We start from the raw sequence: 27,491 nt of genomic DNA, 5'->3' as shown, positions 1-27,491 counted from the left end.
CTTTGGAGGGCTGGGTGAAAATTAACCCCCTAAATTAGACTACTGCCTGGTTTAGTATAGACCTCATTTAACCTCTCTGGGCTGGGGGATTCACCATGCCTACAACTGAGGCAGAGGGATCAGAAAATGAATCTGGCCTTTGATTTCCCTTGCGATTAGGTCAGAGAGGGAGAGAAAATGGAGTCCCTGAGATGCATGAGTAAAATATGCCAAGGGATGCTGAGTGAGAACAGATTGAAAAGGTTTTTGTTTGTTTCTGAAAATGGCAAAAGGAAAAAAAAACTAAATTGCATTGTGCAAGTTTATAAGATATATTCCTTTAACTTTTAGTGCCTCATCCTCATTATGTGACATTGTGACTGACAAAAGCTTCTGGGCCAGGACCAGGGCAGGTTTCATTTCAATGTGGCATGTGACTAATACGGACCTCTGTCATGCACCAGAAATGTGGACCTTCATGACGTAAAGAATTTGGCTCCTTCTAAAGTTTACAAGACTCTCCAATTTATACTAGCAAGGTTTCCAAGGAAGTGAGCAACAAAAATGGTGCCAAAGAAAAGAAGTGGCAGTAACAAACTGCACCATTTAGAAGGATCCAGGAAGGTAGGTACTGTTGAGAAGGCTGATTTCTCAACCCAGGAGATATCTGAACACATACAGCCCCTACTGCACATCGATCATAGGACACAATTGGACACAAAATGAATCCTGGAACACAGCCTCATGAAGCAAGGGACTTGTAAGCAGTAAGAATCCAGGGAGTCATAGTGCATACCTCTCTCTTGCATGTGCTCTCTGTAACAGAGCATCAGCTGTTCCTGCACATGGCTTGATTTTAGCATGCTGATTTAATATTTACAGAGTGCCAATAAAATTTTTATGATGACAGCTGGTGGCTCCTGTGGTAATTTATAAACAGCGACAACAACACAACACAGACATCAGAAACTCCAAGAGGAATTCTACACTATTGTGCAATATTCTCCACCAAAGAATACGGGTATTTTTCTTATTTCACAGACTTTTAATAATCTTTGTGTAATATGTCCATGTTGGACTTTACGTAAAGTCCATATTATGCAGTTAATATTTCCCCTAGGTATTTTTTTTTCTTCAGAATGGACTTGGCTATAAAGACTCATCATTATCTATCACAGCATCTGAAATAAAATGAATCTAGATTTGCTATTGTGGTAACAGTGTTGGGTAATTTCTGTATTTGGGGCCTTTGCAAGTTAAACAGGGAAGTCAAGCACATGATTGCCTGCTTTTCTACCTGCACTGTGCTACCCCAAAAGAAGTATTAACAAATGGGAATTGTGCTGGTGGCTGAGCTTGAGCAGGCTACTGTTTCACTACCCATTTACTCTGCAAATGCATAGGTAGAAAAAATACGAGTTGCCTGACCAGACTACAGATCCAGTGACTGGCCATTATCAGTGTGCCATGACAGATCTGCAAGTAACTGGTACTCGACTGGAATATAATATAATATTATTGACTTATTTTTCATTCTACAGAAAACTTCCAACTGTTCAACTTTTCCTCTGTTAATCTTTCCATTTTATTTCCCAAGTTGTTTTCCTTTCCTCTCCATGTTTTTTCCCGTCTACATTTATCCTTCAAAACACTGGAATGTTTCCATAAACCATTTATTATGTCTTTTACACATAAATTCCTCACTGAAATTTGTAATGGAATTTATTATGTCTTTTACATATAAGCGAAATTTGTGATGGAATAGACACCGAAGCTGGTCTTGTCACAATAACCTTTGCAGAAATTGTTGTTATCAATGTTTTATTTAACAGCCGAATGAATCAGTCAATTTTCAGTGTGGCCTGTTCCTATGGCCGGCTTTATTTCAGCCCCGTTATCAAGTTTTAGGAAAAACAAAAACAAAAACATAAACAGCAGCCTCTTCACGCACCTACCCCGTAGGCGCGCATGCGCGGCGGCGCTGGCGGCGGAAGCGGAAGGTGGCGCTCCCGGCTCGCGGCGGCGGCCCCCCGCGGTTGCCATGGAGAGCGGGAGTGCGGGGGGCGCGTGAGCGCGGCCCCTCCCTCGCCCCCCCCTTCCCCGCGCGGCGTCGCTCGACGGTTGGTTCCGCCTCGCGACCGGCGACGGAGGGGGGGTGGAGCGGGGGGTGCCGCGGCCGTTACAGACCGTTACGGACCGGCGGGTGGCCGCTGAGGGGTCCCGGTGGCCCGTCGGGGGGATGAGGGGCGACCGAGGCGGGCGAGGCTGGGCTGTAGGCGGCTTTATGTAGGGTGCGCCCCGTGCTACCGGCCCCGGGCGGCGGTTGTACGGGGGTTAAAGTGGGTTTTTTTGCGAAACGATGAGGGTGCCTCTTGCCCTTGAGGTGGTAATGGAAGAGGTGCTTGGGTTTTGTTAGCCAGCAGGCGAAGGTGCAGTGCCCTCACATCTCTTCTGGTTACACACTTTCAGTTTCCATCCGCACTCATTTGTAGAATGAGATTGTAGGTCTTCAGACACAGGACCTGACCAGTGATGTGCTAAGTAATACGTATTATCTAAGAAATTATATATAATCCGTCCATAAGAGGCTGTTTGGTCAGCAGTAGGTGAAGATAATTTCCTTGTGTTTGTGGTAAGTAAGGGTGTAGTGTGTATATATTGACAGCCCAACCCCATGTGGTGCTTGGCATTCACTTAATGAATGCAATAGATGTTTACAGAAACACCTTGCAAGGTTTTATCAGTAGTAAAGAACTAGCTGGGAATGTCATGCCTACCTTAACCAACCTATCAACAGCCACCTAGTAACTGTATGGTGCAAAGGCCTCTCTTAACAGCCATTTATTGCATGAATGCGCAACACTGGGTACGTGGGGTTTTGTCATGGCAAAAATATGCTGCTGCTTTTGTTAAAGCAGCCTTTTTTTTTAAATGCTTTTTGCTGCTTTTAATTCAGATACTAGTTTTGTTAAGCTGAAGAGCTGCAGAAACAAATCTTGTCTGATGCAACTCTTCACAAAACTGACTTCTTAAATATGTAGTTGAAAAGTAATTTAGTCATTTGGTTCATGTCCATGGCTTTTTCTGGTGAAGTGTATTTTCAGTTTTGTAATAGTTATTTTAGAACGTAATTCTTGTAAACTACAGAAGATTTTTGGAAAAGTTGCAGATGTAAAACCGCAGGTGGATCCACAAGTTGGGGGGAGCCTGTTGATTGGCACATCCTTGCTTTAGCTATCACAGATATTGTAGGAAGTTTCTACTCTCTGTTCCTTTTCTTATGTAAATTGCATAGAATACACTCTTTAGAAAGCAATGTTTTCTTACTCTGAAAGGGTATTTTATAAAGCATTGTATTGCTCGGTTAGTATGGGGTCTTTAAATCTCATTCTGCAGTGAACAATACTAAGAGATACTGACCTGTGTGAGCATTTGTTTAAGCATTTGTGGAAAAGTTCTGGAAGTGAGTTTTCACAAGTCTTACTTTTCATACAGAAGTAGAAGTCCAGGGCTACTTGTTCAGCTGAAATGAGGCAGAATGTACAGGATCTTGGTGCATCAATGCAACAGCCATAAAACTGCAAGAAGCAGGTTGTCACCAGAGCTGGGTGTCATGCTTCTTGAGATGAGAAATTGAGCAGTACTTGTTTCAGGTTTATTTATGAAACTTTTCTAAATAGGTGTTGGGACAGTCTTGGTGCAAAATTGAATACTTTTGGGGGGGAGTTTGCATTCAGGTGAACCTGTTAGAGTAATCTCTACTTCATGTTAACATTTCTGGTTTGTGCAAAGCTTTCTCTTTTTTGGGGAGTGACTTTCTGCCTTCCTGATTCATTTTGTAGTCTATTACTGAGTGGACATCACAGCAGAAGTCATACTGAAGGTCATTATGGTGAGCAAATACTGAATTTATGATACTGTTAACTGAACTGGGAAGAAGGAAGAGAGTTAGGAAAAAATGCTCTCAGGGCATTATTTAGTAAAAGTATTTGGAAAAGCAAAAGCAATTTTTGACTGTGTAGGAAGGAATCAGTCATCTTTTGATAATTCTGAACCTTTTCACAGCCACAGATACTGTTTCCTTTCAAATGCTTTGCGTTTGAGATGTTTATTTAGAATAGACCGTTATAAATTCTGGTAAAAAGGAAGAAGAACACAAAGCCTCCAGTGTAAGTGCTGTGTTTTATCCTAAATTATTTTATTGGAAAAGTTTTAGGCATGAATACTGGGTTTCTAGATAAAAATCACTTGTTTCTTTTCAACTGAATTTTTGCAAACCAGCTCATAAACCTTTTTTCCTCTATGTACTCTAATTATTCTTATCAGAAATGGTGCATCCTAAAGAACTGACACAATTGTTTGTGATCAGTCTTCCTTCATTTGGATATAATTTTTAAGTGAAAGAGTGAATATAGATTTTTTTTTTTAAAGTATGTTTTAGGAGTGAAGACTACAAATTTACCTTGTCTCTGAACTGAATTCATATCTCACATTTTCTGCCTAGTGACTGGAATACACACGTGTTTGTTTAATATTTTCCCCCATACAGATTAATGTATATATGGTATGTCAACACAGGGGAAGAGGGGAAAAAGCTCGCTTTGCTAGAGGAAGTCATTATATTAACATCATTTCTGCAATATTGCTGACAGAAGTATGAAGAAAAATAGGAAACTTAATTTGTCATTATAATAGGCAAGCAGGAAGCAAGTGTATGACAATTTAATGTAACTGAGATATACTGACAGTAGTGAAGTTTTCTGTAGAAATATATCTGAATTCTCCTGTCTTAAAATCTGTGTTAAGATTGGGAAATAGCCTAGAACTGAAATTAGAAGAAAGCTACTTAGAATCAGCATATCAATTTAGACATGAGAGGGAAAGGATCTGCATATCTGTGTAAGTAGCTTGAAAGGAAGCTCTGTTCAATGACGAGAGGTATGAAAAACAGCATAGAAGGTAATCCATTATATTCTACCTTTCAAAACAGTGATGAGGGTCATTTGAGTATCACTCTCTTTTCTCTGTTTATTTCAGAAAAGATAGAGAAGAGAAGGGGTCCAGAGTTAGATGGTGAAAGCTCTCTCTCTCCTTTTACTGAGAATGGGTCCTTCTTTTGCATAGTTCCAAGTTCGTAAAACTTGCTGTCATTGAAGGTATGGTTTTGTCATTGGCTTGTTTTTATTTATTTATTACAAAATTAAATAATGTCATGCATGCAACAATTAAGTCATTGAGCAGTAAGAATCTGGGACAAATTTCCATTATAGGCATTCCTATTGTTTTCTCTAGAGTATCTCTCACGTTATACTTAGTAGGCCACTCAGAAGCAACTATTCTGTTGTTTTATCTCTCTATTTTGTTCCCTGAGATGTTATTTCCTCTTCTGAGGATATGCTGTGAAGTTCTGGAATATCTACTGTTCTGGTAAGATGGAAACTGAATGGATTCTGTAGCAGTCAGCAATGTTTCAAGCTGCCTGTGGTTTTATTGGCCTCTGTCTTTCTGCCTGCATGATTTCCCCTTTGTAAATCCATGCTGACTACTACCAATCACCTTCTTGTCCTTTGTGTGTTTAGAAACGGTTTCCAGGACTATTAGGTCCGCCTTCCAAGGGATCAGGGTGAGGCTAAAAAGCCTGTGGTTTCCTGGATCCTTCTCCTTGCATTTAAAAATAGGAATGTCACTTGCATGTTTGAGTCCTCAGGAACCTCTCGCATCAGCTCAGCCTTTCACAGGTAATTGAGCATGGTCTTACAATGACATGGGGCTACCTCCCTCAGTACTTGTAGTTGCATCCCATCAGGTCCTGTGAAGTTGTGTACATCCAGTTTGTTCAAAGGTTTCTTAATGTGATCTTCCCTCACTAAGGGTAAGTCTCTCTGGATTTGTACTTTCCCACTGCTCTTAGGGGCCTGGGATTCTGGAAAGCAGGTCTTACCCATAAAGACTGAGGTGAAAAAGGCACTTGGACTTTTTCTGTGACCTTTCAGCAGGCACCCTGCCCCATTCAGCAGCAAGCCCACATTTACCCTGGCCTTCCTTATGCTGCTGGTATACTTGCAGAAGTCCTCTTGTTGACTTTCACATTCCTCACCATATTCAGCGCCAAATTCAACTGCAGTTGGCCTTCCTAATCCCAGCCCTGTATGCCCAAATAGTGTTTCTGTATCCTTCATGGGACACCTGTTCCTGCTGCCCCTTCATATGTGCTTCATTTTTATATCTGAGTTTTGTCAGGTACTCCTTGTTCATCTGTGGAAGCCTCCAGCCACCTATGATTGGGCTCCTGCACACTGGGATGGACCATTCTAGAACCTTGAGTTGATTCTTGAACCTGGACTCCTCTTCTCTACAGGATGGTCTCCCAAGGGGTGTAAGGTCCTGACGAAGGCCAAAGTCTGTTTTGAAGTCTGGGATTGTGATTTTGCTGTTTGCCATATTCCCTCCTTTAAAGTCATCAATGCCACCATCTCATGGATATTGTACCAAGGCTACCCCTACATTCCATGATCTGAGTGAGATCACAGTGCTAGAACTGTATGCAGAACAATGTGTTGGTCTTTGGGATTCATCTATTCCTCTATGCCTTCTCCATCACCTGCAGGATGAAGGAGATACCACCTAGCCACCAGACCTTGGCTGTCATCACCCGAGCCATGTTGTCATGCCAGCTGTACTCCTGGTCTCCCCTGGCTGTACCTTTGGTGCCCATGTAGAAGAAGAGCAGCTGGGTGTGATAGTTTGAAGGCCAGCTACTGGTCTCAGTAACAGCTTTTTTGTGGTATCCTGGACCCAAGCCCTTGGCAAGCAGCAGACCTTGTCAGGTGACAGGTTGGGTCAGCAGAGGCACCTCAGCCCCTGCAGCAGGGAGTTTCTCACCACTTACTCTCCTTTGACCCATCCTGCTTGCTCTGCCATGGTTCTTTGGCTGAGCCAACCCACAGGCTCATTTGGACAGAACTCCCTGTTCTTGTTTGCCGCCAGGTCCCTGGGGAACCATCCACCTGGTGCCGGAGCTCACAAGCGCCCAGCCTTCTCCATCTTGGGTATCTCCATCCCAGCCTGACAAGCACAGGTGCTGCCTGTGTCCCTTCTCAGTGCACATACAGCTGGGGGTTAAGGCTTGTTGTAGCTGCAGTGTCTTGAAAGAGATCTGGTCCATCTCCTTTTCAGCTTTGCTGATGTTGTGTAGTCTGCTCACCTCCTCCCACAGCTTCGCTGCTTGATGAGACAGATCCTCCAGCACACACTTAGAGTGATGTAAAATGTTATTTAGTTCTAAACCTGCTGGTTTCCAAAGCTAACTCACAAAAGAGTCATATTAAGAACTATCAGATTCAGGAGTATAATAAATTCTACGTTATTTATATGTCTAGAGACTGTGCATATGTGCTACTACTAATACTGTGTATATGACAGAATATTATGCATGCATGTTACATACAGTAAAATAAAATAAAAATAAGTATAGGACTAAAAGTCTTCAGTTTTTTTCATATATTTAAAAATGGTTTTAAGGATACAGTAAGATGTATTCAGCATATAATACAGGTTTATAACAAATGTTAGCAAATTTTAGGGTAAAAGTGGCAGATGCACTGCTATACTTGAAAAGGAACACTTGCACTAGAAGACAGCAATCAACAGGTGCATAAACAGTGAATAAAAGTGTGAAAACATCAGCTTATTTGGGTCTGTGTTTAGTTAGTTACCTAGAAAAAGACTAAAACAAGGTATTAATGAAACTTGTGGGTAGGTAGTATTAAGCAGAGAAGTTGTGAATGACAGAGAGAATGAAACAAACCCCCTGGAAACAGGTAACATTTGACTGATAAAGGAGGAGAAATTCCAATGTAGCAAAAATAAAGGAATGAGAGGAAATCTATCTGAAATGAGCAGGTTCCCTGAAGCCCAGAGGTAGGGGAAAATGCTGTTCAAAGGAGAGCCTCTTGGATAGCGTGTAGCCAGGGTTTGTTGTAACATTAAGATACTTAACATGAAGGCAGCCTGACAAAAATGTAATGGTAGTAATCCTTTCCTTCAAGGTCCTGGTGAGTAGCGCTTACAACATGTAGTGCTGGGAAAGAGCAAAAAAACACCAAACCATTGTGCTCTGAAGTTAATATTCATGGGTTTTCGTGAGTCTAAAATTAATAAAAAAACAACTAACCAACCAAACGAAAAACCCAGCACATTAAACTGTCAGAATGTAAACCTCGATATTTTAAGTTTGATTAATAGTGAGAAAACATAACATTTTGTTATACCTCTTAAAAATCTATGTGAAAAATGTTAGGGTATTGTGCTTCCTTTATATGTTGGTTTGCTCTAAATGGCACAAAGGAGAATATTTAGCAGTGAAAAACAACAAAATCGTAGGCGAGCCTCTGAAAATTTTAGCATACAAGCTTTAAAAAAAATTGTATTAATATGTAGCTGGGAGAATACAATAGGTGGGTGGGACAAATCCTTGTATAAGATAAATTATTCCATGTATTTCTTCGCAGCCTTTTTATTTTGATGGGAGACTTCTGTAAATGTTAATCACATTTGGCACTGCCAGCTGTCTGACCTTAGTTGCTTGCTTTTTCTATTACTTGTTGTTTTTTCCAGTGTTCTTTTTACTTGCATCTTGATGATAAATGTTGCTTTTTAATGAAATATAGCTAGTTAATGAAATCATAAGGTAATTCTCTTCCCTCTACTTGAACAGTATATATGAAAAATTTTTACATTTTGATTTAATTCCTTAAATCATAAACTGACTTTTTTTTTCCCCATTTGAATGTATATGGACCCCTGTAGGTTGAAAAATGCTAGTTTCATGTACTTCTGTTTTTGTTTTTTATTATCTCTCTAGGATCTTCTTGAGTGTGACAGATTGTTACATGTTTGTGTTCAATGGGACTTCGAATTCACTTTGTGGTTGACCCTCAGGGTTGGTGCTGCATGGGCCTGATTATCTTTGTTTGGCTGTACAATACAATCTTCATTCCAAAAGTCATCCTTTTTCCTCACTATGAAGAGGGACATATTTCAGCTGTGGCAATTCTGTGTAAGTCCTTTTTAAAGTAACTTAGTCCTTTTTTCTACTAGTGAAAATAGTATTTTTGGACAACAGTTAACAGGGCAGAATACGAAGGATAAAAGCACAGGGACACATTTTATACTTCTGTGCTATCAGAAGTTGAGACGCTCCTTTCAAAGGTGTTACGGTAAAACTCATTTGCTTGGAAAGTGGGGAGAAGCATTAACACAGCTTTGAAGTCCTGTAGCTAGAACCTTTTTACTAGATTAACTACTAGTGTAATTATGAGAAGTTGATATAAGTTAAGACTCATACCCCTTAGTGTTTGTCAGAAGTTAGGGTGGTAGTTCTGTTGGTTGAATAACTGCGTTTTGTTAGCTTTGTCACATACCCCTTGATAAGTCAGCTAATATGAATTATGCTAATAGGATCTGTTGAGGAAAAAGCTTCTATTATAACAGGAGCTAGCTTTTTGGTGAAAACAGACCATTGGGAATGTCCTCTCACATGGAGGCTTTGAGGTATAGAATGGCTGGCATGTATCTGATAAGGCAGTGGAGGAACTTCTTGACATAAATAAGTTCAAAGTGTCATCCTGCTGCTGCTATCAAAACAGTGTTAACCACTACCTTTTCTTTCCCTTTTCAATTTTAGGGAGTACTTAATATTGCAGACTATATAGCACCAAAAATATATCTGTAACTGAATGAGAAGACTGAGTAATTCCTAATTCAGTGTTGGAGTATCTACTTTTTTTATGTAGTGTAAAGCAGTTACCTTACACACCTCTGAATAACTAGCACTTTTCTACTGGAGACCAAAGCTGAGAAAATTAAGATACGTGTTTCAAGACTTGGATTGTCCCTGCAGTATAATTAACATATAGCTTCCTAAATGTTAACATGTTGAATAGTAGTAAGATCTGTTCAGATGGTGATTTGTTTTCGTTGGTTTGGTGTTGTGTGTTCTTACTTACTTTTTTTGGTGTGTGACCAGTTCTGTCCTGGTAAACGTCCTAATGACTGTGTACCTGTGTCATTGCTTTATTTGTAATGTTTCATAGGTGGGGATATTTTATTTTGTTGGGTGGAACAAAATCACATGTTAAAACAAGCGTGAAAATGTGCTGTATTTACCTCAGAATTTAACTTTTAAAATGGCTTTATGTTTTTTTGCAATATCTTGTAAAAGCAAGATGAAGATTTTGGTAGATCAGAAAGCTACAGCAAAGCTTGGTATAATTTTGAACTAATCATTCTAACGTTTGAATGTAACTGTTTCTTTAATAGAAAGGGTGGTAGTGCTACTGCATGGTACAATTTGTTTTTTCTTTTAATAAGGCATTAAGTGCTTCTTACAATCAAAACATAGGAAATTGGGGATGGAAAGTTCAGTAAGCTTTGAATCTTTGCCAGGATGAGGCTGAGCTGTCTTTACAATTGTGGAAAGGTTTTTTTTATTTTTATTTTTTTCAAATGGGCAGAGACTTGTAAGTGCATGCTGTTTCTCGCATCAATGCTTGAAATAAAACTTTTGATCCCCAAGTCTTGCTATTCTTGTATGTCCAGCATTCATGGAGGATGGATTAGAGGATAGGTCCACCATAATAATGGCAAATCTGTTGGGGTTTATGAAGGAAGCTGAGGAAATGTGCTGTTTCCTAATAGCTGGAAAGCAAGACAAAGAATTCCTTTATACTTGCCAACTCTTTAATTTCTTTTCCTGGGTATCTGTGGCTAGCCAGTGAAAAGTCAAGTAGTGGGCTACCTGGGGTTGTACACAGATGGTGCAAAATTGCAGCTCTTGTGTTTATAAAACCCACTGGTCAAGTAAGTCTGACAGGATACAATTTCCTTTTGGGTTTCACACTGGTTCTGTGAAGCACTGATGAACAGCACAGAGCAAATTCATGATCTTAATGCATCTGTGAAGTGTTATGCTGCTGACTTGTTAAAAAGTTGAGTGTTTACAGCTGTCCCTAAATTTTGAGACTTGGTATATTTGTAAACCCAATTGATGGAGATTCACTGAATGGATATATAATTTGATGAACCTTGTACATACCGGTATAATCATAGAGTCATAAAGGTTGGAAAAGACCTTCAAGATCACCTGGTCCAACCATCACCCTACTACCAATATCACCCACTAAACCGTGTCCCTAAGCACCATGTCCAGCCTTTCCTGTGCACAGCTTCCCAGCCATTCTGCCCCAAGCCTGTAGTGCTGCATGGGGCTGTTGTGGCCAAAGTGCAGGTCCTGGCACTTAGCCATGTTGAACCTCATGCCATTGGCCTCCGCCCGTCGACCCAACCTGTCCAGGTCCCTCTGCAGAGCCTTCCTACCCTCCAGCAGATCGACACTTCCCCCCAGCTTGGTGTTGTCTGCAAGCTTCCAGAGGGAGCACTCAATTCCCTCATCCAAGTCATCAATAAAGATATTAAAGAGGATGGGCCCCAGCACCGACCCCTGGGAACACCACTGGTGACCGGTCACCAGCTGGATTTCACTCCATTCACCACCATTCTCTGGGCCTGGCCGTCCAGCCAGTTTTTTACCCAGCAAAGAGTGTCCCTGTCCAAGCCATGGGGTGCCAGCTTCTCCAGGAGAATACTGTGGGAGACCGTGTCAAAGGCCTTGCTGAAGTCTATCTAGGTAGACTACGTCAGTGGCCTTTCCCTCGTCCACCAGGCGGGTCACCTGGTGATAGAAGGAGATGAGGTTGCTCAGGCAGGACTTGCCTTTCAACTTGCCTTTCATGAACCCATGCTGACTGGGCCTGATCCCCCAGTGGTCCCGCATACACTGCGAGACTGCATTCAAGATGACCTGATCCGTCACCTTTCCTGGCACCGAGGTCAGGCTGAGAGGCCTGTAGTTCCCCAGGTCCTCCTTACGACCCTTCTTATAGATGGGTGTCACATTAGCAAGCCTCCAGTCATCTGGAACCTCTCTGGATGACTGTGACCGTGACCATAATGTCTTTTGATTATTTTTTTTTTCATTTAAAAGCTAAATAAATCACACCTATTTTTTAAATGAGCAACCTGGTCTAGTGGAAGGTGTCCCTGCCTGTCGTGTCTGTGTGTGTGGGGGGTGCTGAAATTAGATGATCTTGAAGATCCTTTCCAACCCAGACCATTCTATGATTCTGTGGTTCATTTTGCCCTCTGGATAGTGGAAAAGCAATTATCTTTATATAATTAAAGACTGTCATGGGTTGCCTACACAAAGGTACTGAACTGGTTTTTAATTTTTTTGGGGGGTTTTATACACTTAAGTGATTACTATTGTTTTAATGTATTTTTGCATAGAGGATATTGAATATTTATGCATAATAAGTACAAATAGTTGTTAGAATATGTAAAATACTGTTGACTGTAATGAGAAAAAAATATTTTATTTTTTCACATTTACCTGCTCTTTTGAAATTTTAATATGCTCGAAGTAATTTAAGTCTGATGTGTTAACCCTCCTGATTTTCTCCCCAAAAAAGAGTAACAAATGATCACTTGTTTTTTCAGGTTATTACTTGTGTTCATTGTTTTGTATAGCTTCATTAGTAAGAGCCTCTGTAGCTGATCCAGGAAAGCTACCTGAAAACCCAAAGATTCCAATTACAGGTACATTAAGTTGTTTCTATATAGCTGAATAAAACTTACTTTAATGTCCTCAGAATAATTGGAAATCAATTTGATTTTGTAAGATTTAATTGAAACCGTAAGCAGTCTCTGTTGAAGACTATATTGTTTCTGAAATGAAATTCAGTATAAATCACTTTTCTAACCTTTAAATTTCTAGCACTTTCTGCTGTGTAGACTCAAAACTTCTTTTTAAAAATTTGTACTCCTTCAGATGTTTAGTTATGCAGGAACTTAATGATAGGAAATCTTTTGATGGGGAGAATTTTGCATTCTGTGCTTTCAAACTTACTGCATATACTTCTAATTATAATATTTAGTATGATTTTTTTTGAGATGCTCAGTCATTTTTACTGCTTTTTTCTCTAAGTGAATTTATGAGATGCTGAAGGTTGTAGAAGGTACAAGTATGCTGGATTTTACTTTTTTTTTTTTTTTTTACACATTTTGTTGCAGTGAATTATGTTTGTATGGACTGTCACACTGGTTACATTACATTGATATCCACTAGTGACTTAAAATGTGAAAATTCCTTATGTACTTGTGAATGTATTCCACAATTGCTGTATGATGTCTGATGCACCAGAAATGGGAGGGAATTTGAAACCTTCATAAACCTACCATGGAGAAAACCAGTATTTTAATGAAGCATTTGATGCTGTTAAGGTGCTTGTATAACGCATAATGCATGTATAACGCATAACGTATAATGCAGTTTATAATGGAGTAGGACTGTTAAGCAACATGAGCTTTGCCACATGAACAGAAAATACTTTTTGAAGGTAGAAAGTGTATCAAATACAGTGATGGCTGAATATTTCAATCTTGTCTTGCAACCTGATGCATGCTAGGAGTAACACTTCCCTTCCTCATGGTAGTGAAAATCTGTGGTGATCTTTTTGGAAACATGATCTGTTTAGTCCCAGAACTAATGTTATGATGCACACAAACTACACAGGAGATAGTAGGAAGGATAGTAGGAATCTTCTTTGGAATAAAGGTTATGTTCTGTTAACTAAGCCTTTGATCAAGTAAAAGGAAAGATGGCTCAGACTGGAGTCAGACAAGAGTCAGACCTCTTGTTGCAGGAATAGCAACGTGGAATCTGCAGTCTGAAGTGGAGAATGAAGGTGCTTAATACAGTTACAGACATTTACATTTATGACTGAATATATTTATCCATTTCCCAGCAAAATACCAGGACCAGTACAAACAACTTCTCTTTGTGCAGAAATGTTTATTTATCTTTTAGGACATGTTTGAATGCCCTCCATCCTTTTATCCTCATGTTTCATTCACATACAGAAATGATACTTTGTAGGTACTTCTGAAGATGGGACACCTAGGCTTGACTGTGATAATGTTGTTATGATTTGATGTGTGTCAAATCATATTTAATGCATATCAGGAGTTTGTCCTTTCTAAAGTAACAATTCGGTTCCCTGGTATTCTGTGGATTGACAACAAGATGTATTTTTGTATGGTATAAATTGCATTCAAAAATGAGGTTGAGGTGTTTCTGAACTCTGCTGTTAGCTACCCTATTAGGGAGTGACACCTTTGTGACACTGGATTTATGGAAACAGATTGTAAAACAATTTCCATATGGCATTATTACTAGTTTAATGATCTCAGATATTGGGCTTCTGTACTTCCAGTGTCCAAATGTTATTTGTCAGCAAGAGAGACAAGATTAGAGCTGCCAGCAGGTGGCTCAGAAAATGCTAAATTTATTTTCTTTATGTTGTGAGAATGTATTATCATAGAAAATTTCAGAATGCTCTACTGTAAAAACTAAGCTTATTTTTTTTTTCCTGGGATTTAAGAAATTGCTCTCCATCAAAAAAGGTTCTAGTTAGGTAGAAACAGCCAGTCATAATATTTACAACTCAGTCTTGCAGCCCAATTATTACAGTGTTGGTGTCATTTGCTTCTTATACGAATGTGAACTTTCTGAGTATATCACTAGAATTCCTTTTTTCAAAGGCTTCCTCTAATTTCAGTGACCCACTTTGAGATAAATAACAATTAAGCTAAGAAATAGTAGCTCCTGTTAGTTTCAGCTAGTCAAGTGAGCTTTAAGAATCTCACATTGGGCATTCAAAACTAGTGTGTATTTTTAAATAAAATCCTATCTTTTATCTGTTTTTCAGTTGTCTTTTGTATAAAATTTCATATTGAGATGTATGTCTTAAAATGCTTTGGGGTGGAAGGTGCTTCAGAAGCCTTTGTTGTGTATTTTATTTTAGTTGGCTATATTTGACAAATATAAGTACTAGTCTTTCTTCAAGATTTTGGAATGGTAGGGAGAGTGTGTGATGTTTCTTTTTAGCAGGTGGGTTTTTTGTTTTTTTTTTCAGAATAGATGTGTAAGAAAATAGAGTAATGCTCTTCCTTGTTTGTGTGACAGCTTTTGTGCTATAACAATTACTCATAAGAAATATATAGGAGGAGAAAGATTTTGGAGAAGGTAATTGGCACAGAACTGTAAAATTGCTACAGTAACATTTCACTTAATTAAAGTGATAGTGTGGGGGAAAAAATGTTTCTTATATGCTGCTCATCTTACTCATGTCATAGTAAAAAATGTTTCTCTTTGAATCACTCAGATACATGTTTGACATAAGCATGCTGTACTGAGTTTAAGTCTTTCTAAGCTATCTTTACATTTTGCCACAGAACGAGAATTTTGGGAATTATGTAACAAATGCAATATGATGAGACCAAAGCGTTCACACCATTGCAGTCGTTGTGGACATTGTGTGAGGAGGATGGATCACCATTGTCCATGGTAAGACTAGGGCATTTATTTATTCTAGCAATCTACCCTTGGTTTAGTATATCATTTCAAAGTTCACGGTCTTGACTATTGTTTATTTGTTATCTTTCTTTCCCAATAATGCTTTTTTATTTATGCATTTAGAGCAAGGTAAGAATAGCTTTGAGACTTTCTTATGTCTACAAGTAAAACTGACAAAAAGAACTGTTGCAGTGTAGCATGTAATCATTAACTAATTGTTATGTACCATATAGTTTTGTAAAGTTCACATATTTTGTTTGAAGAATTGCAATTTTTAGTCCTTAAAACTGATATTAATATAATTAATTCATACATTGCATATGAATTTATTTGTTGCAATTTAGTTTTTGGTGCTGGAAAAAATATTTTCTGTAGGAAATAAAACTATTTATATTTCTTGGATTGAAATAAAAGATTACAATTTCAACAAATGAGGGGATATGGTCTGTAATAATGAGAATAATTTGTTATTTTTAGACAATTTTTGGTTTTTAGTTTGGTGAATGGCTGTGCTGGGTAGAAAATGTTATTGCTGTATACCAAAGCCCATTTGTCATGACTTCACTTCTGTGTGAAAGTGAGATTTCTTCTTGTAGTGTTCCTTAACTAGTTTCAGTCAAAACAACTAATCTGGCTATGATTCTCTGTTTAACTCTGATTGTTTATTGCATAAAATTAAAATTAACATTTCTCTCAGTGGTTCTGTGGTATAATTTCCAGCAAGGCAGCAATGATGAACTGCAGAGGATAGGATTAAGGTCAGGATCCTCCTTTGTTGATTTAGCCATTTTTCAAGCTACCTTTTTTGTCTATTGCCAATTCAGAAAATAGTGCCAGTATAACGCTTTTGTCATTATCACTTAGTGTGGTACTGATGTCTGTGCCAGTGCTTGTGCTAGAGCTACCACACTAGCATGAAATTGTACCTCTGAACAAATTTCATGCATCAGTGTAACTTCTGTGAAGCAGACTAGACCTACGTTTTGGATTTTCAAGTTAGTTTTTCAAGATTCCTTGTGATTACTTTACTCCTTTATGTTGAAAGTACTGCAGAAAGGCTTTCTGAATAGAGACGCTTGTTTTCTGTCTCCAGTGTCTTGCATTTCTTCCTAAGTCATGTTTATTTATCATTGGAGTACCCTGTGATCACATTTATTTCAAACTATTCATTTACATTTCCAGTTCTTGGGCTATGTAGCTCACAATGAATGAAACGTAATGACTGGAAATGTCATTATTGAGTATATTATGATGATATTAATGACTGATGATATTAATGTGAGATTTTGCAGACTTTTAAGAGTCAAGTTTTAACTTGAGTATTATCATGTAGACATATCTCTGCTCTAGGAAGGTAAGGAGAAATATGTCTCCTGTTCTAAGCAGTATTTTCAGTAATACAACCTAGGCTTTAAGCGATTGTGTAGGGGTACCCTTCTTTACAGTAACTGCCATCTCCAACACAGAGACCACCGCTTTGATTAAGAAGGGAGTGGTTAGTCAGTACTTGGCCTGTAAATAGTCATACATTCTCTTACATAGAAATGGTTGTTCTCTCCTCTGTTTATATCATAACTACGCTGTTAGCAACCTTTATATTTCAGTCTTTATATTTACTTTGTTTTTTTGCAGGATTAATAATTGTGTTGGTGAAGACAATCATTGGCTGTTTTTACAGCTGTGCTTCTACACTCAAATTCTTAGTTCATATACGCTGATACTTGATTTCTGCCATTACTACTACTTTTTGCCTCTGAAAAAAGATAACTGGGTAAGAATCTGTTTTCTATGTGAAATGAATTAATAGCTAGTACTGCAATATAATTTACAGTGGTATCTAGTTACTAAAAATTTCTGCTTGCCGACTTGCCAAGAGGAAAGAGAGTTCATGCACATGTATGTTAAGTGAAGAAACTGATTTATGATAAGTAACAAAATATTCTAAAATGGAGTATGATTTTTAAGTGTTAAAAATACATTAGGGAAAGGAGTACAAAACCAGCTAAATTCATTTAGAAGTGATCAGTGAATAGTGGGAAGAAGCAAGCTAACTGCTTTAGTTATATTAAATTTTCTTTTGTCTTTCTCCAAAGTAAATTTATGCAGAGTGTGTTTTTTCTGTCCTAAGTCCCTACTTGAAAATGATAAAATTGCCAGAAAAAGATGAGAACATAAGACTGTTCTGGAAGGATAAAAATGTACATTGATTTTAAAGCAATATTTTGTGTTCTTTTGAAAAGGTCATGTGGGTCAAGGAATAATTAAGTTCAGTTTATTTTGTTTGGACTGTATGCCAGTATGGTATTTCAAGGTCTCGTCTTCAGCAAAATGCAAAAGAGGTGAATTTATGCATTGGAATAGGGTAAAAAAGTGTTCTTCATGTTCCTCAGTTGTGGAATTGAAGTTGTAAAGTCTCTGTATCTGCTGTTTATTTATGTCTGTTACCTGTATTCTGTAAGATTCAGAATATTCAAGAAGTTGCCTTGGAAGTTGCTGAGTCATTGAAAGTACTAGAATAGCAAAGCCGATACTCTTTGTTCTGGGGGAAGAAAAAAGTTAGGAGATCTTGCTCATAAAGAAACATAAAAACTTCTTCCTGAAATCTGAAATGAACTTTATATTTGTCCCAGATTGTGCAAATACAATCACACTAAATAGGAAAATGTAAAATACAATTTTAAAACATTCAAAATTAGATAACTAACTTTCCAGGTGTGAAAAGACCACAACCATTCCAGAAATTTGTAATGTACACTAATTGTTATTGAGATTTTTTTAAAGTACTAGAGTATTGCTTTTTTTTTTTTTTTTTATCATCCCCTGTTGAGGTGACACCCCAGCACTCTTTCTGCTGGTGACATCACACCCATTTTCAAGTGTGCTGGAGACTAGTTCCAGGATACGAGTAAGGCAGGTACTGTATTCCATATTGTTGAACAACTTAAGTTTCTTATCTTATTTTGTATCCCAAATGACATAAAATAAGAGTGCTAAAAGTCCTGAAATTTTCTACTTCTGTAAGGGAATGGGACATAGCCATCCAAGCCTCCTATTTGCTCCCTTATCAGTCTGCAGTAGATGTGATGTTCCCAAAGAAGCATATGTGAATATGGTGTATTGAAGTAGAGCTGAAAAATGTACGAAGAATGTACTTCTTGGATCATTTAGAACTGAAAAAAGTGTTAATCTGAAATTCATAGATATCAACTTTGTATTGCAATGAATTTACCAAAATAGATTTTTTTTGTAATTCTCTGGAAAGAGAACATCTTCATTCTGATGGAATTTCCTATTTTAATTTTTTCATCTATGTGAAATTTCCATTTATACGGTTTAAAGGACTCTAGAAACACGGGAAACAGAAGAATTTGCTGGCTTCTTGGATCATCTTTCCATAGATACAGACATTTCCCAATCAACTGAGGCAAACTTCTTGTTGTGGGTTAATTCAGTAGGCAGCTAAGCTCTGCACCGCTGCTTGCTCACTTCTGCCCGGTGCAAAGGGGAAGAGAATCAGAAGGTAAAAGTGTAAAAACTCATGGACTGAAATTAAGACAGTTTAAAAGGTAAAGCAAAAGCTGCATGGGCAAGCAAAGCAAAATGAAGAATTCATTCACTACTTCCTATCGGCAGACAGATGTTTAGTCTTTTCCAGGAGAACGGGGCTCCAGCACATGTAAAGGTAACTTGGGAGGACGAATGTCATTGCTCCAAACATCCCTTCCTCTTCCATATTTTCCTCAGCTTTTATTGCTAAACACAACACAATATGGTATGTATTATCCCTTTGGTCAGTTGATGCAAGCTGTTTTGGCTGTCTCCCCTTCCATCTTCTTGTGAACGTCCAGCCTACTTGCTGGCAGAGCAGCGTGAGGCACAGAAAAGGCCTTGACTCTGTGTAAGCAAGCACTGTTCAGCAACAGATAAAATATCGGTTATCAACACTGTTTTGGTCACAAATCCAAAACATAGCACTACATGAGCTGTCATGAAGAAAATTAATTCTACCACAGACAAAAACAGTATACTTTTGTGTGTTAAAATGAAGAAGAATTTCTCACTTCATTTCCAGTTTGTTGTCTGGAAATGGGCTTTTTGTGTTTATGTTGTTATACATGCATTGAGAGATTTGAGGAAGCCAATTTGATTTATTTTAGCTGAAGGGAACTTGACAGGGATGTGAAATTGCAATCTTTCTAGATTACTGATTCAAATCTGTCATCTGTGTAGAATTTCGTGTCAATATGCATTGGGTTTTTGGAATCTTAACATTTTTGAGAGGTGACTAAGTGTAAATACCTTTGCTTTTAGTTTCAGTAGCTTTGCAAAATACTTTGCAGTTTGTATACTAGCTATTTGTTAACTAGTAAATTTGTTACCCTAGTACAGTTCTGGATAGGATCATCATAAACTGTCTGCTGTCTTCCCATGTACAGAGATTGCAAGTTTCAAGTGCAAAGAACACTTAATGACTTTGTGAATACTGGATAGGGCATTCCAATGCTTATAGGAAGTGTGTCATTTTCCAAAGATAAGGTTTTTGTATGGCATAGGCAGTGCTTCTCTAATAGGGTGATTTCATGGTAGAATATTTCATTTTTATTGAGTCCTGTGAATGGTATAACTTGCTTTAAGTAATTACACCGTCTTTAGATAGTGAACACAAGTTGTGTCTGTTAGCATTGTTGTTTAAAAGTACAATGTAAGGGAACCAATTTTTTTGCTTGGAGACTGTAGTGTATGTAGGAAAGGAAATGAGAAATCATACATCAGTCAGTTTGCAAACTCTTTATGCTAACAATAAATAGTTTTGCAAATGAATATGTATTAAAGTTTGTTCTTGATAGCTTAAAATGGGTTTAATTTCAAGTCTTTAGGAGACAGGCCTACTGTTATTTTTTAATTCTACCCTTTAGGGTAAGTAGAGATTAGGAAAGTGAGTGCTTCGGGTTAATTGTTTTAACTGAGGTTACTGGAGGTACCTGAATAATGGATCTGGTTCCAACATTCGTCTACCTAAATTTACACAGATTCATGGAAAAAAAAAAGTACTTCTGTTTTGTTTTAGTTGTGTTGGTTTTGTATTGATCAATTTGCATTTATGGACACTTCAAATGACACTGGCTTTTGGAAAACTGGATCTGTGTTACAGTATATGACATACAAACATATAGAAAGCTTAGTGGACAAAGCAGGTCTGATCTTTTCAGACCTTTGTTAATAGTGTTCGGCTTTCTCAGTTTTTAAGCTGCAGGACTTGGGGGCACATACTGAAGTTTAAAAAATTAAAAATAATTTGGGGTCCAGTTAATACTTCTGCCTGGAAGATGACATCAGAGCCCCACTAGGCTGATTTTTTTTTTTTTCAAGTTTAGCTAAGAATTTCTTCTCATACAGCTTAGGGCACAGAATCATTTGTCAAAAGTGTCTCTTTTGATATCAAATGAACAGTGAGACAATTTGGTTTCTATTGGTTAGGCTTTTAGGCAAGCATCCTGCAAGGTTCTTTCAATCTTCAAATACTAATTAAGCTTGAAGTACCATAGAATTCCAGAGACTATAGAAAGGTACGTTCTACCTTTCACAGAAGTGCTGTTCATTGGAGAAATTTTGGCTTTAAAGAAAAGCGGGTATTTTCTGAATTGACAGGGGCTAGTGTTTAGCACAGATTCAAAAAATGATATTTTTTTTTCTACACAGCCATCTGGAATTAGCTTACTTCCTGCTCATTAAAAGCACTTGTGATTTTTTTGGCTGTGTGTCAATTTTTATTCTTTTAATATAAAATAGTACACAATACAGAAGCTATAGAATTAAAACTGCTTTTAATGCTGTTGTGAAGTAATCATTTTATTGCAGTACTGATTAATTCATTACAAAAATATCACTGTATGCTTGTTAGCATTTCATCGCAAATGAAAAGTTGCATTTTTAATTTTAAAGCTTACGTAAAAATAAATAAATAAATATGTAAGGTAAAGTTGTTAGCTTTAAAGCTAATGCAGGAAACCATTTCAACAGAGAAAATATTTCATCTTTAGGTCTTATATACTGTTCTTGGCTCTTTTAATTGATGTACTGTCAGAAAGATGGGTTGTGGTTATTGCTTCTGTTTGTCCAGCAGGAGGAGTACAATTACTACTAGAACAGAAGAAAATAAATCGTTTATGTGAGATAAGACAGCACATTAGTTCTCTTTAGCTTTGTTTTTTCAGAAGTGCAGTCTGGAATGTTCATGATTTTGCATCTTCATTAAAAGCATGAAGATATGGAAGTCTATATTCTTTAGGAAGTATTCAATCTTGCAAATAGTGAAATAAGACACAGTAGTCTTCTCATGACTAAATAGTTGCTGTCTACATGGCTGTGCTGACACAGATTCTAGACCTAGCTGGTCAATTCGAAGCAAAAAGAAATGCTTTGGCATTATAACTTACCTGATTAATACAGGGCCTATAATCTTTTCAGCAAATGAAGTTTTGCTGTTATATTCCATTTGTGTTCATAAAATGTGGCTGGAATAATTGTTATAGTAAAAACCAATGAAATATAAAGACATGTAACTCTTCGCTCTGGTTTAGTTTTATTTTGTTTCTGGTTCTGCAGTTATGTATTGTATATTTTGAAAATACTGTTACTGAACTAATTTTAAAGTCTTCCCAGATTTATAGGGGGACAGAAACATTATGGAGGAGCTATTGTGGCAGTATCCACCTGCTTAATATGGGATTTGGCTTTCCCAGTTCCAAATGAAAGGTGTTGTGAAGTATTCATTTAACCTTGTAAGAATAGTATTTACAAAAAAAAAATTAAAAATTTATTTGAATATTTATTTATTAATATTAATTGAAATCTGGAAATATGAATCATTCCAATGCATTCCAAACAACTTTCTTCTTGTAAAGAGACTCTACAGGAAACATTTTGTCTTAAGGTTATGAAATGAGCTACAGGATATGAGGGGGTTTTGTTGTTGTTTATTAAAAACAAACTTGCCTAACCAATGTTCTGCAAAAACAAAACAAAATAACAACCTAACCTCCTGTATAATTACAAAGATAGTGTATGAATCTTGATTGAAGTTTAGAAAGTAAATACCTGGTCTGTAGAAAAAGATAGGAATGACTGAGAGCATAACACTTAACAACAACAACAAAAAAAATGTTGATATTTTTATGCCGTGCTGTTCACATTTTCATTTTAAACCAAATCAGTTGTGGATCAGACTTTGGAAAAGTTATTAATTTAATAAACCCAAATTAGGCCTGAATCAAAAAGTGCATTGCATAAATATCCACTGTATTCATAATAAAGATATTTACAAAAAAGTTTATCAGAATGAAGATCTATTCATTCATTATTTTAATTTTAATGCGAGTGAATTTTCGCCCTTTTACCTCTTCTTCCTTTTTGTTACTGCAAAATGTATTATCTGCATGTTTTTTTGCTTTTTTAAACCTGACAGCCTGGCTTTGTTCTGTATCCTGCGCTGTTATTATGGTAGCCAAGTTGACTGACTTTATAACCAGACTGAGACAGACATCCCAGGTGTTTGTACCAGAGAATAGATAAACAGGTTGTCATGGATTACAAGAGGTTTCTTGTGTATCCCTTTTCTAAGAGAAAGATGAAATATCTTACTCTATTTGTTAGAAATTATTATATGTATATCATATTTCAGTAAAGAAGCAAGATTGAATGAATGAATCTCACTTTGTAAATGGAAAGTTATGAGGGTTTTTTGTTGTTTTCACTTTCTCTTCTGGAGCAGATACCATACTCCTGGATTCAAAGAATACCGTAAACCCTTGAAAATAACCCAACACTATAAATGGCAGGGACATCAGAAATGTTTTCATGCCTTTTTTTTTTTTTTTAAAGCAGCATGAAAAGAAAGTTGAATTTGGTTGAATTTAAACAATGATCATATCATTTGTCGTGATCTTGAGCTGACACTCATTGTTTTTGACCTCTCTGTGGTATGGTAGCATAAATGCAAAGTAACAGTCTTTGCAGTCAATATTAGCATTTGTCATAGGGATCATCCATGACTGCTGCTGCTTCCAAATGAATGTACACTGTATGTACATTCTTGTTTTGCTCTCTACTCGAGTTCGTGTTTTCTGAGGAATGTTTCAGTTTTATTATTAATATACAGATGCTAGATCCCATGGTTTGTAATACAGCCCTCAGTGTAATCCTACACTTTAGTATTCTGTGCATAGTTTCTATTGTAGGCATTTCTATGCATGTGCTTTTATAAGAAGCTAAGGATCCTTTCAGTTTTTCTGCATGAGTAGAAGTAGTGGCTAAAAAACCTGATGTAACAGGCGACAAACTGCATGGCTAGAGGGAGGGGGAAGTTGAAAAACAACGGCAACAGCCTATTTCATTGGAAATTAGACAGAGCAGTTAGACTGTGGTGTAGGCAAAAAAGAGAGAAGGGGGCCACCAGAAGTGCTGCTTCTATTGCTAAACCTGTGTGTGTTACATCAGTGGCCTTGTCACTGATGTCAGCCTGGCCTGGTGTGGAAGAAAGCTGCTGTAGGACAAAATTCTATTCTGCTGAGAGAGAGTTTCTATATGATTATACTTGGTTGCTCAGTCTGTGTAGTTCTTTCTCTGAGCAGAAATAGTGTGATTTTTGGAGTCAGGGGGGCAGGATGTCTCAGTACTTGCAGTACACTGACATGGGTGAGTCTTAAATGGTGTTTGAACAAGATGACGTCTCGAAAATACATTGAAAGAGGTATTAATTAATTATTGAGTAGTCTTGAGGGCTGATGTAGGATAGTTTTGACTGGTTTTCTTAGCAGCGGATAATGCTTTTGTCATTCCTGAGAAAGAACAATGAAAATAAATTGGGGTGAACTTTTATATAAAGCATCATCATCCTAAATATATAATTATTATTGTTGCTGTGGTTTAAATTAATTTATTTTAAATGTTCTCTTACCTACTTTCATGGAATTCTGTTTCAAGGTAGAATTGTGAAAGTAGCTCTGTTTTTAAGGTCTGATTACAAAAAGGCTCTGGGTTTCCGTAGGAAAATACTGTCTTGTCTGTACAGATTGCTAGGTGAGGGCTCAGTATTGACTTCCAGGTCATTGTTGCCTCAGAGACTTTGATTCCGGTAGGGAAATGTAATGGCTGGGGAAAAAAAAACATTGACGGTGTCACCTCTTCTCTTTAGATTTTCAGCAACCCCCCTTATTCTGCTGTAGATGCATTTTTCTTTTAGGGAGGAAGGAAAGATAGATAGTGGTATTCCTAGTTCTTCCGTATCAAAAGTTTTTTCTTTTCTGTGTCTTGGGTTAGAAAGGTCAAAGGGAATATGCAAACTGTGTTCTTTACAGGAAGATTTTCTTCAGTACTGTGTGATGTCTTTTTTTCCTACTGAAGACCATGCTGAAGAGAAAGAAGTCCTTTAGAGTCCTGGGGGATGCTAAAAGTTGTCTTGTTACAAATATTTTTGTGATAATGGGGAACTATGATACTAGATCCAGAATGTGACTTCACTGTTGGCAGTCTTCCCTTACATTTTAGTGTTTTCTGTCAAGATGAGTGTGAATACATTGAAACATTTCAGATACAACAAGGCAACGTACCTATGAGGAGAAAATATTTTATACCTAGTAGAATGTGGTGTCTTATCTTGTTTTTCTTTAAATGTTTGGTGGAGATGGTTAAAAAAGAAAAAAAAAATCAGCATGACTGGTTTTAAGGTTATTTAACTTTGAATTAACTTGACAGAACAAAAAGAAAAAAAAAAAAAAAGGAAATGATGAGTGTGTTCTCTACATCTGCAAGAAAGGACAATCCTAATAAGAGCTGCCTTAACAGTTCAGAAAAGATGAGTGGGTTTTGCATTTTGTTTTTGTTTTTAGCTGGTTAGTTGCTGATATCTTCTTTTTCAGTAATTGTTGACTTTAGTAGCCAGTATAAACTTTTCTGTAATTTGTATTTTGAACATTCATGGAAATAATTTAAACATAAAATAAATTTTTAAAAAATATAATTTGCTTCAACTGTTCCCTGTTTAATTAAAACCCTGTATTCCTGAATGTAGGAGTACCTCTTCCTTAGGTCCTAGTGGCTGAACATAAAGAAGGAACGTTCAAAAGCAGTAGGATTTTTTTTTTTCATTCAGTTCATTTTTATGTTCTGGTTGTAATTTAAAGTTTACTTAAAAGGTTTCAATAGTTTCCTGCTGTGATCTGGCTTTTTTAAGTGGATGAACAGATGTGTACATTCAAAAGACAGCCTTGAGAACATAATCATAACTTACAAATAAGAGAACGGGTGTGTTAACTCATTATCAAAGGGTAAGATGGGGTGTGAACTTGCAGTAAGTACATCTACAGTAACTGCCATGTACAAATGTTTTCCTGTGTTAAAAATATGGTGCTTTATCCTTTGAAAAAGAGTTTTAAAACTCTCTTATACTTTTCTTATTTTCTGCTGGGTAATAGCAGGCCTTCCAAAGCAGGTGATACAGTAAATTCATAACCTCTTCTACCCTGAAGCAACCTGGTTGTGCACCCATATCCAAAGTCATAAGCAGACACTTGAAGCTAAGATTTAGTAGATGAAGATAGGTTTGTTGGATAATAGGCAGTAATTACAGTTAGACCAATTGAATACAGACACTTCGATTTTATAGGTACCGTCTTTAAGCTAGAAATGTAATTATTTTTATTATAAAAGAGATGGTATTAAAAAGAAACTTGTGTCTAGGAGCCAAGATGTAGAAGCCTTACAAATTAGACAGTTTAACAGAATGGCTTTCTGATATTTTGGAGCTTGTGTGTAGCAATCTGACACTGTTTGAGGTGGTAGAATAAGGAATAACGTGTCTGAGCTTAATGTATTCCTAAACCTTAAATACCTGAATGAGGTATTGTTAGCAGTATGACAAAAAAACTGTTTACATGTATAAATAAATGATTGTTTTATAATTTTAGCACATAAATATATCGATAATTTGCCACATAGCTCAAAATCCAATGTTTGTCTCTAGCTGTAAGTCTTCAGGTGCAGCTCTTATCTAGTATTTCCACTCAGTTCAAAGACTTACATAAATTTTTAAATGCTAAAGTCTCTCTCCTTTCTCTCTCATTCTAGGATGTTTTTGTATTTAGACATGAACTTGCTCTTCTAAGAATATCTGCCTTCATGGGCCTAATAATGTTAGGTGGAGTAAGTGGACTCTTTTACACTCAGCTAATGGGTATTTTCACTGTAAGTATCTAATCCCTTAATTTTAGAGGTATATATTAGTTTTATTTTCAATAAACTTAATAAAAGCAAAAAAGCAGATTGCATTTAAGGGACAATAGAGAAACATTTCTACTATGAAGCACCTACTTGGTATGTGCTTTGTCAAGATTTCTTCTCCAAGGAAGTCTTAAGAAGCCTTCTAGGAAACAAGTGTGTAGTAATTCACCAATCAAGGCAATTTCCTGTTTTGTATTAATAAAATTAACCTTACATTGTCCTGGATTGATAAAGTGTACAAAGTATGTATTTTGTGAGTTTTGATGCTTGTTTTTATTTTAAAATCTTATGTGCCGTGGTCTCTGGCTTTGTGACAGTGAGGCCTGCTGATAAATCATGGATTCTGAGAACGCAGACTTTTTATTAAGTATTTTAATAAATAAGTTTCCTTTCATATCTTTTCAATTATTAAGTTGTAGAATGGGATTATGTATTCTGACTGTAAATTGTTACAGTCCAAATGCATATTCTATATTTAAAGGTACAGAAAAAAAAACTCTGGAAACATTTTTCAGTTAGATGAATTTGGTAATTTAATAAATATAAGAAGGAAGTTTTTGTTGCTGTAACATCCTTTTCTGTACATTAGAAATGTACAGTGCCTACTAGTGAATCCTTTAGAATTATATTGAGAATCCAAAGAATTATTTAAAATACTCCAGTGTTCAACAAAGAGAGTACATTAGTCAGGCATAGACATATCCGAAAGAGTGTATGATCTGGCCTGCAAAACTTTTTTTTTAGAAATAGTGAAGTATAAGAT

The 27,491-nt window shown here is 37.0% G+C and overlaps 1 protein-coding gene across 9 annotated transcripts in view; it reads left to right on the top strand.

Annotated features, from left to right (window-relative positions):
* Positions 1-1,946: 1,946 nt before the first annotated feature.
* The window catches only part of ZDHHC21 (zinc finger DHHC-type palmitoyltransferase 21), a 44,979-nt gene continuing 19,434 nt past the window's right edge, over positions 1,947-27,491 (top strand). Inside the window, exons 1-8 of one of the 9 annotated variants that reach the window (XM_040541017.1) lie at positions 1,947-2,099; positions 3,822-3,871; positions 5,017-5,135; positions 8,843-9,037; positions 12,535-12,633; positions 15,331-15,442; positions 17,084-17,222; positions 26,576-26,692. In XM_040541017.1, coding sequence (XP_040396951.1) covers positions 8,884-9,037; positions 12,535-12,633; positions 15,331-15,442; positions 17,084-17,222; positions 26,576-26,692 — 621 coding nt within the window. In that variant the 5' untranslated portion in view covers positions 1,947-2,099; positions 3,822-3,871; positions 5,017-5,135; positions 8,843-8,883. Of the gene's footprint in view, positions 2,100-2,187; positions 2,612-3,616; positions 3,633-3,821; positions 3,872-5,016; positions 5,137-8,829; positions 9,038-12,534; positions 12,634-15,330; positions 15,443-17,083; positions 17,223-26,575; positions 26,693-27,491 lie in introns of those variants that run through there. The other 8 variants (XM_040541020.1, XM_040541018.1, XM_040541019.1 and 5 more) reach the window with 8 other exon arrangements.

The sequence above is a fragment of the Cygnus olor genome, chromosome Z (genome assembly GCF_009769625.2).
Source record: "Cygnus olor isolate bCygOlo1 chromosome Z, bCygOlo1.pri.v2, whole genome shotgun sequence".
Classification (NCBI taxonomy): Eukaryota; Metazoa; Chordata; class Aves; order Anseriformes; family Anatidae; genus Cygnus; species Cygnus olor.
Note: the sequence above shows the minus strand (reverse complement) of the source record. Positions and strands in the feature narration are given on the sequence as shown.